This window comes from Chrysochloris asiatica, unplaced genomic scaffold (assembly GCF_000296735.1).
Source record: "Chrysochloris asiatica unplaced genomic scaffold, ChrAsi1.0 scaffold00270, whole genome shotgun sequence".
Classification (NCBI taxonomy): Eukaryota; Metazoa; Chordata; class Mammalia; order Afrosoricida; family Chrysochloridae; genus Chrysochloris; species Chrysochloris asiatica.
The window spans coordinates 1,146,190-1,161,335 of NW_006408788.1; the positions used below are offsets into that span (position 1 = coordinate 1,146,190).

At 38.5% G+C, this 15,146-nt stretch overlaps 1 protein-coding gene across 1 annotated transcript in view; it reads left to right on the forward strand.

Moving 5' to 3' along the window:
* The first annotated feature begins 13,385 nt into the window (after window positions 1-13,385).
* KCNIP4 (Kv channel interacting protein 4) overlaps window positions 13,386-15,146 on the forward strand; it is an 856,975-nt gene continuing 855,214 nt past the window's right edge. The window contains exon 1 of the mRNA XM_006874338.1: window positions 13,386-13,567. Within this exon, the coding sequence (XP_006874400.1) occupies window positions 13,468-13,567 (100 nt within the window). The 5' untranslated portion in view covers window positions 13,386-13,467. The remainder of the gene's footprint in view (window positions 13,568-15,146) is intronic.

A 15,146-nucleotide genomic window follows, 5' to 3' on the forward strand; every position in this document is an offset into this window, starting at 1 on the left:
TGATCACATAGTTCCTTTTTTTTTTTTTTTTTTTCCCTATGGTGGATTACATTGATTGTTTTTCTAATGTTGACCCAACCTTGCATCCCAATATGAATCCTGCTTGATCATGGTTCTGCTGGATTCTGTTGGATAGGATTTTGTTGAGAATTTTTGCATCTATGTTCCTGAGGGAGATTGGTCTATAATTTTTTTCTTAGTGACATCCTTCCTTGGTTTGGTATGAGGGTTATGCTTGCTTCATAAAATGTATTAGGAAGTTTTCCATCCTCCTCTATATTCTGGCATAATTTGAGTAGAATTGATGACATCTCTTCTCTAAATGTTTGGTAGAACTCATCAATGAAGCCGTCTTGGCATGGACTTCTTTTGGATGGGAGTTTTTTGATGCCCTGATCAATTTCTTATTTTGTTATGGGTCTGTTCAGGTTTTCTACTTCACTCTGTGTAAGTTTAGGTAGGTAGTGCTTTTCTGAAAATGTATCCATCTCTTCTAAGTTTTCAAATTTGTTGGAGTACAACTTCTCATAGTATTCTGTTACTATCCATTTGATTTCCTTTGGATCTATTGCAACATTACCCTTGTGGTTTCTAATGTGTGTTATTTGTGTCTTCTCCCTCTTTTCTTTTGTTAGGTTTGCCAGTGGTCTGTTTATTTTGTTAATCCTTTCAAAGAACTAGCTTATTGTCCTGTTGATTGTATCTATAGTTTTTTTTTCTGTTTTCTATCTCATTTATTTCTGCTTTTATCTTTATTATTTCTTTTGTTTTGGTGGCTGTAGGTTACCTCTGTTGGTCTGTTTCTAATTGTTGTAGATGCTGTGTTAATGTGTTAATTTTAGTTCTTTCTTCTTTTGGATGTGTCCATTTATTGCAATAAATTGTCCTCTCAACACCACTTTCTCTGTGTCCCAACAATTTTGGTATGTTGTGTTTTCATTCTCGTTTGTTTCTGGGGACTTTATGAGTTCACATTTTATTTCTTCTACCTTCTATTACCCAGTCACTTTTCAGCAGGGTGTTATTCAGTTTTCATGCATTCAACTTTATTTCCTTGATCTTCCTATTGTTGATTTCTAATTATGGTCGGAGAAGATGCTTTGTAGTATTTTGATATTTGTAAATTTATGAATGTTTGTTTTGTGGCCAAACACATGGTCTATTCTGGAGAATGGTCCATGTTCACTGTGAAATAATGTGTATTGTGCTCTTGTTGTGTTGAATGTTCTGTACACATCTGTGAGGTCTAGTTGGCTGTGTTATTTAGTTATTCTGTGTCTTTGTCAAATTTCTTTCTGGTTGTTTTATCCATTTTTGAAAGCGGCATATTAAATTCGCTCATGATTATTGTAGAATCTACTATTTGTTTCTTTAAATCTAGTAGAGTTTGCTCCATATATTTTGGAGCTCTTTCATTGGAGCATAGATATTTATTATGATTAGGTCATCTTGTTCAATTGTCACTTTAATCATGAGATAATGTCCATCTTTATCTATTATGCTGGTTTTTACCTTAAAATTTATTTTATTAGAGACTAGTACTGCCACTCCTGTTTATGTTTTATTGCAATTAGCTTGGTGTATTTTTTTCCATCCTTTGACTTTTAATCTGTTTTTGCATTTGTGTGTAAGGTGTGTCTTTTGCAGAAAGCATATTGAAGAATCTTGTTTTCTTATCCATTCTGCCACCCTCCATCTCTTAACTGGTGCACTTAATCAGTTTACATTCAGTGTAATTATCAATAGGTATGGATTAATTGCTGCTGTTATGTTTGTTTGTTTTTTGGTGTTGCTGCTTTCTTTGTTGTGCGTGTCTTCTTGTGCTGAGTTCATGCTTTTTGTGTTCTTTCTTGTGAGTGTCATCATAGTTTTAATGTTTCCATGTTCTTCTTGGATTTTCATTTTCTTGGTATGTTGTGAAGTGTTAATTTTCTTTGAGGTTACCTTATATTCCATTAACTTTTTCCTTTATTTAGAGCAGTCTCTTTTATCCTGTAATCTACCTGACCCTCTCACCCTCTGGATCTCTGTTCTTTAGTGTTTACCTTCTTTCACATTGTAATTGTTTTGTTCATAGACTTACCGCCCAGATTCTCTGAGTTTGTTCTTATAATTTTGTTCTGTCTCCACTCTTCCTTCTGTCAATTTAGTTCTGGGAGGTGCTGCCACGTATGCCAATCTCTGGTTATTATCTGTTCTTGTTGGTTTTCAGTCCACAGAACTCCCTTTAGTATGTTTTGTAGTACAGGGTTGACTTTAGAAAAATCCCTTACTTCTTTCTATCCCGGAATGTTTTGATTACACCATCATATTTGATTGATTACTTTGCTGGATAAAGGACTCTTTTTTGACAGTTTTTTTTCTTTCTTTCTTTCTTTTTTTTCTTTTTTCTTTTAAGGTTTTATATATGTCTCCCCATTGCCTTCTTACTTGCATGGTTTATGCTGAGAGGTCCAAGCTTAATCTGACTTGCTTTCCTTTGTATGTAATGCTTCTCTTTTACCTAGCTGCTTTCATGATTGTCTCCTTATCTTTGATTTTGGAGAGCTTGATTATGATATGTCTCAGTGATTTTCTTTTGGGGTCTATCCTTCCTGGGATTCATTGAGCTTCTTGTATGTTTATCTTTTTACTTTTCAGGGTATAAGAGAAATTTTCTTCCAGCAGTTCTTCAACTATTTTCTCTGTGGACCTGTGTGATTCTTCTTGTTCCAGAGTGCTATTAATTCTTAAGTTATTTCTCTTCATGTTGTCCAACATGCATCTTAGACCTTCTTCAGATTTTTTTATGTTTTTTTTTTTTTTTTCAGTTTGCTCTTCTGTCTTAGAGGTATTGAGAGGTTTGTCTTCCATTTCACTAATTCTGACTTCTATCTCTTCTCTTCTACTTTCTTGCCCTTTCAGAGTATTGTCTATGTCTGATATTCTATTATTGATCCAAGTGACCCAGAAATTTCACTCCTAGCTGTATGTGTAAGAGAAACAAGAACATACATCCATGTAAAAATCTGTACCCAAATGAATTCAGGAGCAATGTTCATAACTGTCAAAAATTGTTGATGTTGTTGGAAGGTACCACTAAGTTGACTGTAAGTCATAGTGACCCTATGAACAACAGAATGAAATGCTGCCTGCTCCTGTACGCCATCCTCACAATATTTGTTATGTTTGAGCCAATTTTTGTAGCCAATTTTTGTGTGAATCCATCTCATTGGTGGTCTTCTGAAACTTTGCTGACCCTCAGTTTTACCAAGAAGGATGTCCTTTTCCAGAGACAAGTCCCTCTTGGTAACATGCCCAAAGTACAGGAGATGAACTCTTGGGAGCCTCACTTCTAAGGAGTTTTCTGGTTGTACTTATTCTAAGACAGATTTATTTGATTTTCTGGCAGTCCATTTTGCTTTCAATATTTTTTGTCAGCACTATAATACCTCTGGTAGCGTAGTGGTTACGAATCGGGCTGCAAACCTCAGGGTCAGCAGTTCGAAACTACCAGCTGTTCCATGGGAGAAAGATGAGGCGTTCTGCTCCTGTAAAAATTCACAGCCTCGGAAACCCTGTACGGGGTCACTATGAGTCGGAACCGACTCCATGGCACATAACAACAACAACAACATAATACCAAGGCATGATTTGTTTCTTTGTTCTTTTTAATTGTTCACCTTTCACGTGCACAAGAGGCAGTAGAAATACCATGGTGTGGGTCAGGTGCACCTTAGTCCTCATAGTAATATCCTTGCTCTTTCACACTTTAAAGAGTTTATTTGCAGAAGACTTGCCAAGTTCAATTCTTAGTTTGATTTCTTGACTGCTGCTCCCATGAGCATTGTTTGTGAATCCAAGTAAAATGAAATCGTTTTCCACTTCAATATTTTCTCTGTTAGTTAAGAAGTTGTTTATTGATCTGATCTTAAGGATTTTTGTTTTCTTTACATTGAGTTGTAATCCATACTGAAGGTTGTGTTCTTTGATCTTCATCAGTAAGTGTTTCAAGCCCTCTTTGCTTTGAACAAGCTAAGCAGTGTGGTCTGCATATCACAGATGTTAAAAAAGACTCCGTCCAATCCTAATACCACATTCTTCTTTATGTAGTCCAACTTCTCAGATTTTTTGCTCAACATATAGATTGAAAAACATGGTGAAAGAATAGTAACTTGGCACCCGTCTTTCCTGACTTTCAACCACACAGGATTCCCTTATTCTGTTCAAATGAGTGCCTCTTGCTCTCAGTGTAAATTCTACAAAAGTACGATGAAGTGTTTTGGAATTCCTGTTCGCTCAGTGTTATCTATAGTCTGTTGTGATTCACATAGCTGAATGCCCTTTCATAGTCAATAAAACACAAGTCAACATCCTTCTGATATTCTGTACTTTCTGCCACGATCCATCTGACCTTAACAATGATATATCTTGTCCCATGTCTGTTACTGAATTCAGCTTTTGTTTTCTGGCAGCTCCCCCTCAATGTGCTACTGAAACTGTTTTTTAAGTTGCTTTTGGAAATATTTTGCCTGTTATATTATAGATATCATTTGATAATTTCTGTATTCTATTAGATCAAGTTTCCTTGGAATGGCACAAATATGTATCTCTTCCAGTCAGTTGTCTTACAAATTTCTTGGCATAGATGAATGAGTGCTTTCAGCATTGTATCAGTTTGTTGAAACATTTCAATTGGTATTCTCTCAGTTCCTGGGATCTTGTTTTTCACCAATGCTTTCACTGCAGCTTGGACTTCTTTCCTTCAGTACCATCAGTTCTTGACTATATGTTACTTCCTGAAATGGTTAAATGTCAATCAAATCTTTTTGGTACATTGATTCTATTTCCTCTTATCATTTGGCAATTTTCCCATAGAATTCTTCAATATTGCAACACAAGGCTTGATTTTTTTTTTTTTAATAGTTCTTTCAGCTTGAGAAACAATGAGCATATTCTAACCTTTTGATTTCTTAACTGTGATTTTTTCCACATTTCATTATAACTTAAAATTTTCTTTTTATGATGTCCACTGAAATTTTCTGTTCATCTCTTTTACTGATGTCATCATTTATTCCATTTGCTTTAGCCTCTCTATATTCAAGAGCATGTTTCAGAGTGTCTTCTGGTGTCCATTTTTGTCTTTTCTACCTTTTTAATGTCCTATTGCTTCCTTCATATTTGATGCCCCAAATTTCTATGAACTATTGAATATACTAAAAAATGTAATATATCCATACAACACAGTATAATTTACCAATAAGAAGAAATAAGGTACTTCTAGGATCAGGCAGTGTTTCGTTCTGCTGTGCTTAAGGTCGCTATGAGTTGGTACCAACTCGATGGCACCTAACAACAACCTGCTACAATATTGATGAGTCTTAAAAACATTTTGCAGAGTGAAAGAAGGCAGTCAGATATTTAGGATAACATTTATATAAAGTGTTCAGAGTCAAGAAGTCTATAGAGACAGAAAGAAGTTCTGGATGTCTTACAATTAAAATAGGCCACAGGGAGGGAGGGGAGTGACGGCTAATTACTATGCATTTTGAGGGGAGTGATTAAAAGGCTCTAAAACTGATTGTGGTGGATTCTTTACCATTTTATGAATGTACTAAAATCCATTGACTTGCATACATTCGGTAGATGAAATGTATGGTATGGGAATTTTGTCTCTAAAAAGCTGTTCTTTTTTGAAAAAAGAAACCCATACCCTATAGGAAGAAATTATATTAAATGTTTAGTTTGAATCCAAGTTATGACACTTAAAAGTGAATACACTTTTACCTGAACTGGATGGACTGTAGCATTTGTTCTGTTACAACTCAAGAGGTGGGAATGGCTAATATCCAAGATATTCCTCCTGCCTTCCACAAGAGTTTTAAGATATTTAGGGTAGGAAGGGCTGCTTTGATGCTTATATTGTTTTCATTGGTCACACCAGTAGGAAATGCAATTATACATACAGTACACACTAAGGAAAGAAACCCATCAAAATGTTCCAGTATGCAATAGACATGACTCTTCCCAAAGTTATCCAATCTGCTATGGTTGGAATCCCCAGCACATTGGAGAAAGGACCTTCTGCTGTGGTACACAAGTCCTTACAGAGTCCACAAGCAGACTGGTATCTGTATAAGGAATACAGTCCAGAAAAATGAGTGAGTGAGTCCCTGGGTGGAACAAGTGGTTAAGCACTCAACCACTAACCAAAAGTGTGGTAGTCTAAACCCACTCACAGGGACCTTGGAAGAGAGCCCTGAGGATCCTCTTCCAAAATGTCACCACCTTGAAAACTCTGGGAAGCAATTCTACTCTGCACACATAGGGGCATCATGTGTTGGGATCAATTTTAGGGCAACTAACTTGGTGTGGTGGGAGTCCTGATGTGGCATGTTGGGTTAATGTGTCAGACTGCAAAGTCATTTGAACTGCATGGTTGGCAGTTCAAGCTCACCAGCCACCCCTCAGAAACCCTATGGGTCAGAACCAACTCAATAGCATTTAATAACAACAACAAACTTGATGTGGTGCTGTAGGATAAGCACTGGAGTGCTAACTTCAAGGTTGGTGGTTTAAACCCAAGAACTGCTCCCTTGGGAAAGCCATACAGAGTAGCTATGTGTCTGAACCAACTCTACAGTGCTTAGTAACAACAACAACATCAGCAGATGAATGGGAGAACCATTCCCGTAGGGAAGGTGAGTTCATCAACTAGATTCAACAGTGAGTCACTACCTTTGAAATTCTAGGCAATGTCCTAGGTTTAGGGCTATGTCAATGAACACAACAGAAAAAAAAAAAAACTCTTGGCCCTGGTAGTGCTTATAGTCTAGCAGGGAAGGTATTAGATAAACAAGTAAACAAATCCACATGCCAAGTATAACAAATATTTGTAGTAAAACGTGTCTATTCAGAGGGTAGTGATTCCAGGGCCAAGGGAAATGATATTATTCTAGATAGTATGGTTACCAGGGCTTCTTCTTGTTGTTAGGTACCATCGAGTCGGAACTGACTCATAGCGACCTTATGCACAGCAGAACGAAACAATGTCTGATCCTGGGCCAACCTCACTACTGTTGCCTCACTTGAGTCCATCAATGATGCCACCTGGCCAATCCATCTCTTTGGGGGTCTTCCTCTTTTTCTCTAACCTTACCAAACATGATATCCTTCTCCAGCAACTGGTCCCTCCTGACAATATGTCCAAAGTATGAGAGATGAAGTTTGGCCATCTTGGCATCTAAGGAGCATTCTGGCTGCGCTTCTTCCAAAACGGATCTGTTGGTTCATTTGGCAGTCCATGGCACTTTCAGTATTCTCCTCCAACACCACAACTCAAAGGCATCAATTCTTCTATGGTTTTCCTTATTCACTGTCGAGCTTTCGCATGCATACGAGGTTATTGAAAATACCATGTCTTGAGTCAGGCGCACCTTAGTCCTCAAGCTGACTTCTATTTTATGTATATATTAGAGCCAAAACCTAAATAAAGTTTTTTTTTTTTAAAGCAAAGAACAGTTACCTTCAAATGGACTTCAGCTCATGGTGTCCCAATGTGTGTCAAAGTACAACTATGCTTCATAGTGTTTTCACTTCTAATCTTTAGGAAAACCATCAGGACTGTCTTCTAATGTGCCTTGTTGTTGTTGTTGTGATGTGCTGTGGAATCTGTTCCTGTACAGGGTTTCCAAAGCTGTAAATCTCTATGGGAGCAGAAAACCTCATCTTTCTCCAGGGGAACAGCTGGTAGTTTTGAACTGCTGACCTTGAGGTTCATAGCCTGATTCGTAACCACTATGCTATCAAAATTTCAATCAGCAGTCATGCACATTAACCATTTACTTCACCCAGGAACTTTACAGTAACTTATCTATCGGGATTAGTCAGCTCTGACTCATAGCGACTCTGTACAGGGTTTCCCAGGAACAGCTAGTGAGTTTGAACCACTAGCCTTTCATTTCAAACCAACCTTGCCATCTAGCGCTTATCATACAGCGCCACACTAGGAGTCCTATCCATCAGAATAGCTTGGGATAAGTATTCTAAGGTGGAACATCAAGGGTAAAGCCTGCGCTTATGAAGCAAACAGAATAAAGGAGGAATCAACAGGCCATAGAAAAAACCACACAGCTCCAAGTGAAAATGCTCACAAGCTGGCATTTTACACTAGCTTCGTGGCCACGCACATTGCTTCATTCACCAATATCAACTTCAACTTTAACTGTAAATGAGAAGGACCTGTGATTTTTCATTCACTGAAGGGTTTTACTGATTTGACTGTGGCAGAAAAACAGAATATTATTTTCTGGAGACCAGAGGTGACATATGTGTAAGTTTTGATAATTTCTTGAATGAGCCAGATGGACAATCAATGAATTTAATGAACTACACATTTGGAAATGTTTTGTGTTCCAAAGTTACTGGGATTAGTGGTTTAGTTAGAATGTCACAAAGCAGTTTAAAAGGATCATTTGAGATTAAAAAAAAAAAAAAAAAAGCAAAAACCTTATTCTTGTGCTAATATTGACAAGTATTTGTGCCATTTTTTTTTATTTTTATCTCATTTAAAGCCATGTGTCTTAATTAAAGGAAATAGGCTTTGAGGTAAACAAATCAGAGTTTGGATCTGGGCCCCATTATGGCTGAGCAGCCTGACCTTGGACTTACACTCTCTGACTCTTAGTGTTTCCTGGGTTAATATCTTGGAAACTGGAAACTATTTCATAGTGTTTTGAAATGAAAAACAATACATTAAGTATCATTAAGTGTTGTCGAGTCAGTTCTGACCCATAGTGACCCTGTATTGGGTTTCCAAGGAGCAGCTGGTGAGCTTGAACTACTAACCTTGCGGTTCAAACTAATTTACAGTCCACTGCATTAATCTACAGTGCCACACTTGGACTCCTTAAATATTACATCCTTGGGAACCTTATATGGCAATTCTGGGAGTCCTTGTGTGGTGCTGCGGGTTAATGCGCTGGACTGCAGAGTTGGTTTGAACTGCAAGGTTGGCAGTTCAAGCTCACCAGTCGCTCCTTGGAAACCCTATGCAGGGTCGCTATGGGTTGGGACCCACTCGATGGCACTTAATAACAACAACAACACATTCTACAGTGTTGCTATGAGTCAGAGAGCAAAGGGTATTATTATCTAAAAGGAACTCTGGTGATATAATGATTAAGTGCTTAGTTGCTGAACAGTAAACACTTGGAGGTACTAACTCACCAGTGGCTTCCTGATAGAAAAAACCTGGTGATCTGCTCCCATAGAGATTGTTGTTGTCATGAAGTGCCATCAAATTGGTTCAGACTCATAGTGACCCTGTATAGGGTTTCCAAGGAGTGAATGGTGAGCTTGAACCACCAAACTTGCAGTTTAAACCGATCTTGTAGTCCACATAAACACACAGCGCCTCACCAGGACTCCAGGAAAAACCTATGGGTTTCCTACTGTATATATAGGATTACTATGAGTTAGAATCAATGCCAAAACAATACCATAACAATAATTATTATCTAATAAAATATACAATACATCTAAAAAGTACAACATGGTGGTAGTATGCTGTGGAGTCGGTTCAGACTCATGGCGACCCTGTTGTACAGGGTTTCCAAGGCTGTAAATCTTTACAGGAGCAGAAAGCCTCATCTTTCTCCCACGGAACAGCTGGTAGTTTCGAACTGCTTATCTTGAGGTTAGCAGCCTGACTTGTAACCACTACGCTACCAGAGCTCCTTAAAAAGTACAAAGTGCCCTCCATAACAGCATTATAGGGAGTATACAGATAAAGGATAGGGACAAATGTGATTCAGAGGCAGAATATTTCACTTCCATGTGGAAGGCCCGAGTTCAATTCCTGGACAATGCACTACATGAACACCCACCATCTTGAATGGAGGCTTGAGTTGTTGTTACGACTATGAACAGATTTCAGCAGAGCTTCCAAATTAATATGGACTAGTAAGAAAGACTTGGAAGCTACTTCAAAAAATCAGCCAGTGAAATAATTCTCTATGGATTAAAACAATGTGGTCTGCAATTGGCTGAGGGTATTTCAGGACCAGGCAGCATTTTGCTCCCTGGTCCTCACGAGTTGAGGTACAACTTGATGGCAACTAACAATAGAAACTAAGATATGAAGGGTGTTAGTTTTGCCCTGTAGCAGCTCATCCTTGAGCACAACAAGGTATGTTGATGTTGTTGTTGTGTGCTGTTGAGTCAGTTCTGACTTACAGTCACCATGTATAGAGTTTCAGAGGCTGTAAATCTTTATAAGAGCAGAAATCCTCCTCTTTCTCCTGACAACAAAGTATACACAAGTGGATATATTATAACAGGACTAAATACATAAGGAGCTCTGGTTGTGTAGTGGTTACAAATCGGGCTGCAAATCTCAAGGTCAGCAGTTCGAAACTACCAGCTGCTCCGCAGGAGTAAGATGAGGCTTTCTGCTCCCATAAAGATTTACAGCCTTGGAAACCCTGTACAGGGTCACTATGGGTCGGAACTGACTCGACGGCACTTAACAACAACAACAAATACTACATACAAATCATAACATGGGAAAAGAGGACATCCCACTCCAGCTGTTGAAGTTTCTTTGAAGGGTTTGGAAAGTTGACAGGCTGGAACAGGTGGAAAGGAATGGATTGACCAAAGATCTGGAGTTGGGGATGCTCAGACCAAGTTTGGAGGAAGTAGTTGTTAGGGAGACTGTGTGGACTGAAGACAGACCAATCGGTTTAGACCCACAACTTGGCACCTGTCCAGGTCACTGTATAAAGGAACTTGAACTGATTTCCACAGGTAAATAGGGAGCGATGGGTGGTCTTTGATTAGGGCAATGCTGAGACCACGTTTTCATTTCAGAGTGATTACTCACAACCCCCTACAATGTATTGAATAAAGCACAGAGATATTCATGATGAAAGTAAGAGGTAGTGGCGATTGAGAATATACCTTATTCTAAAAGTGTTAACAAAGAATTTCATCAACAGTATGATGAACTATTATTTCTGTTAGTTGCCATTGAGGAGATTCCAGCCCCATTTTAAAAGCAAAGAAAAAGTTAAGCACTGAGATGTAAACAATGTAAACTCTCCAAGGTCACAAAGCTAGTAAGTTAGAGAGCCTGCAGAAGAATGCAGGCAGTCTGACTACAGTGCTGCCTCAACGGCAAACCAGGGCAAGGAACACCTGTTTTCTACCCTGTTCTGCCTCTGCCTCAGTTTCTTCATCTATGAAATAAGAGATTGGAATTGATTTTCTCTGATACTTTTCTATGATTATAGGGTGTGCCTGACCCAAGCCATGGTTTTCAATAACTTCATATACATGTAAAAGCTAGATAGTAAATAAGGAAGACCATAGAAGAATTGATGCATTTGAGTTATGGTGTTGGAGGATAATATTAAAATGACCATGAGCTTCCAAAAGTACAAATCGATCTGTGTTTGAAGAAGTACAGCCAGAATGCTCTAGAAGTCAGGATGGCCAGACTTTGTCTCTCATACTTCAGGCATATTATCAGAAGGGACCAGTCCTGGAGAAGGACATCATGCTTGGTAAAGTAGAGGGTTGGAAAAAAAGAGGCAGACCCCCAACAAGATGGATTAGCACAGTGACAGCAGCAATGGGCTCAAGCATAGCAATGATTGTGAGGTTGGTCCAGGACCGGGCAGTATTTTGTTCTGTTGTGTATAGTGTCGCTATGTGTCACTACTGATTTTGTAGCAACTAAGAGCAACAAGAAGAATATTTTAATTGGGTCTGTTTTATTTGATCAGTGTTAGGGTACGACTATAGGATAAGTCTAGACTGCTAACCACAAGGTTGGCTGTTCAAACCCACTAGTCAACCTTAGAAACCCTTTACAAAATCACTGTGAGTCAGAACAACAGCAGGGAGAAACAAAAACACTGATGTGGATCTTGCAAGATAGAGAAACTTGCCAGGCAAGTTTTGTTTCTGATTGATGATTTTTGTCTTCTGAATGTTTTCCTAATACAACATTTACTTAAATCAATTAAAAACAGCAAAAACTAAAAAAAAGTATTGAAAGTACACTTGCAAAAACAAAATCCAACATTTATTTTGGTGTATCAAATTGCACTGAGTTCATATATTATCAGGTAGCTTCCTAAATGCTGAAATAGCATGTAAACATTAACAATACCTATTAATACCTACTAGGAGTTCTGGTGTAGCGCTGTGGGTTAAAACGCTGGATTGCAAAGTCAAATTGAACCTCAAGGTCCCCAGTTCAAGCTTACCAGGTGCTCCTTGGAAACCCTATACAGGGTCACTTTGGGTCGGAACTGACTCGATGGCACTTAACAACAACAACACCAGTATCACACATTATTAGTACAGTGCACAGTGACTCATTAGGTAAGTATTCAACTGTGAACCACAGGGTTGGCAGTTCAAGCCCACCAGCCAATCAGCAAGAGAAAGATTTCTTGTTGTTGTCAAGTGCCGTCAAATTGGTTCAGACCCATAGCGACCCAGTACAGGGTTTCCAAGGATCAGCTGGTGAGCTTGAAGCACCGACCTTGCAATTCAAATGACTTTGCAGTCTGTTGCATTAGCCCACAGTGCCACAGCCTCAGAAACCCTATACAGGGTTGGTATGAGTTAGAACTGACTCCACAACACTTAACAACGATGACAACCATACCTATGCTTTGAAAGGGTATGCTAGATAATGCTCAAACCACATCCTTCATTCACAGAGATCTAGACAGAGGAAGATAATTGAAGAAAAGAAAGTCAATATTGATGAATGCTCTAACCCACATGTCTCTCCACCCTCAATTCGTTTTAGATAAAATACACACTTTGCTTTCGCTGTGAGTAAATAGTGTTCCAAGAGCAGTCCAGTTCCCTCTGTCACTCAGCTTCTCCGCATGTTCAGGTTTTTCATCTCCTTTCAAGATACAGTACTCTGGTCCCGGTCTGCAGCAGGAGTCCAGCCTTGGTTAGTTGCCGTTTCCAAGGCAACTGACCAGCCCAACAAAGCCACTGGCAGCAGCTGGGTCCCCTGGCCACGGAGCCATCACTGCTGCACGTCATGATTCCTCGGGATGTTCCTGGGTGACCTACCAGGTCTTCGGGTGATGTGCGCGCTCCTGCATGCGTGACTGTCGTTCTGTGTAAAAGAGATAACGAAGAAGCTGATAATGTTGACGGGCCCGACTTTATCCGGCTGCCTCTCTGGCCTGTGTTACAGTAGACAGGATGAATGCATTTCGCTCTCTTATGCCCTTTCTCTCTGCCTCTCCATCTCCTCTCTCTCTCTCTCTCCCTCTTTCTCAGCTCTCTCTCTCTCAGTCTCTCTCTGTGTCTGTCTCTCTCTTTTCACTCACACTCTCCTCCTCCCCTTCGCTGGCAGTAGCCTTCTTAATGTAGTTTAATGGCTTTACAAAGAAAACAGGCAGAAGAACACTTCTCAGAGGCTGTGGCTGGACCATGAGCTAGCTGACCATGAACTTGGAAGGGCTTGAAATGATAGCAGTTCTGATCGTCATTGTGCTTTTTGTTAAATTATTGGAACAGTTTGGGCTGATTGAAGCAGGTTTAGAAGGTAAGGGAGTGCTTTTCAGTGACTTCTAAAAATTATCTTGTTTTGCAATACAAAATGTTTTAAGTGAATGTAGGAGGCACTTGAAATGAGATCAGATAAACGTTATTCTGACAGCCTTGAAGAGAAGCAGGCATCTCAGGGTATGAAAGATACATAAAATAAACTTTCTGCAAGTTGTGGTCATGTATTCACAGCCTGAGAATGTTAAAGCTAGGAGAAACACTTTGAATCAAAATGTTCCATCCAAACCTGTGGACAATAAGACTTTATTTTGTATATGCCTGTTTTACTAGGATAGATTTCATCACTCTTGATGTTAGATTAGTTTTATCTAAATAGCCCCTATGTGAATATGTTGTGAGGTACACTTGTTTTTGTGCTATGCAAATGCATTCATTAAATGGCAAAGGATATACTTTTTTTTTTCTAATTTTAACATTGGAGTTTAAGAATAATGAGCTTTTTAATATATAAATTAATTTCCAGAAGTATTTATAAGATTACCTATAAGTATTTACAAGTTGAAAGGAAGAAAGTCTCCAACTCACATGCTTATAAAGGACTTTGACATACATTCCAAATAGCCGACTATTTTTCAAATGTTGCTGTTTACATTTATCAGAAGCTCATTCTCCTCTTCTCCTTTATGAGAACCTCATTTATTTAAAAAAAAAAAAAAATTGGTGAACACTTGCTGGTATCTTTTCTTGCATTACATTTCTTCTTTAAGACTATAAGTCAATTTAGATGATGTATTTTCTTACTTATTCTCTTACTTGAGAGAATGTTTGTGTACAGATAGGTCCCGTTTCCCTAAAGTTGTCAGAGCAAATTCCAAAAGCATCCAGAGATGATGTTCTAGGTTGTTATGCTTCACTATTTATTTATTTATTTATTGTTCACATTATAAATGAGTAGGAATGCAAATACGTTATAAATGCATCTATACACAAACCATCCGGGACTCTGGAGAATGTTTTCCCTGTATGGCATAAGAACAGTTGCAAATGCAAATGCAAGCATCAAATTAAAATGAAGCATGTCATTCTGATGTAGGTCACCAGAAACCTACCTTTGTAACTCCTTGTGGGGAGGAGGGGATAAAGAAGAAAGGTTTATGAATGTCATGAAAAAATAATGCATTGGAAAGCCCTTTTCAGTTGGTGATGAAAATGTTGGCAATTCTAAAAGGAGGATGAAATCTAACTTCTGCAAGTGATGACTGCTCTTTAAAATTTACTCTTTATCTTGTGCATTTCATGAAACATTTTACTTGATTGGCATCTGTGTTTATTGTTGTGTTGTGTTACTTAGCAAATGGGATGGGAACCTTCCATTTTCAGACTGGTTTTTCTTTTCTCTGAGATCTGCTATTATATGGAAGAGGGTTGGAATTCCTAACTCTATTAAAGGACTTGTGTTTTCCTTACTTAATGCATGATGTGTGGTCATTTTGTAGGCTCTTATGTTCAGAGCTTTTACCCAGGTTTGTGATGAAACTAACTCTGATATTGATTTTATTTGTTTCTGGAGCTCAACATTAACTCTCACTCATGAAAACACAAACTCCTTCTATCAG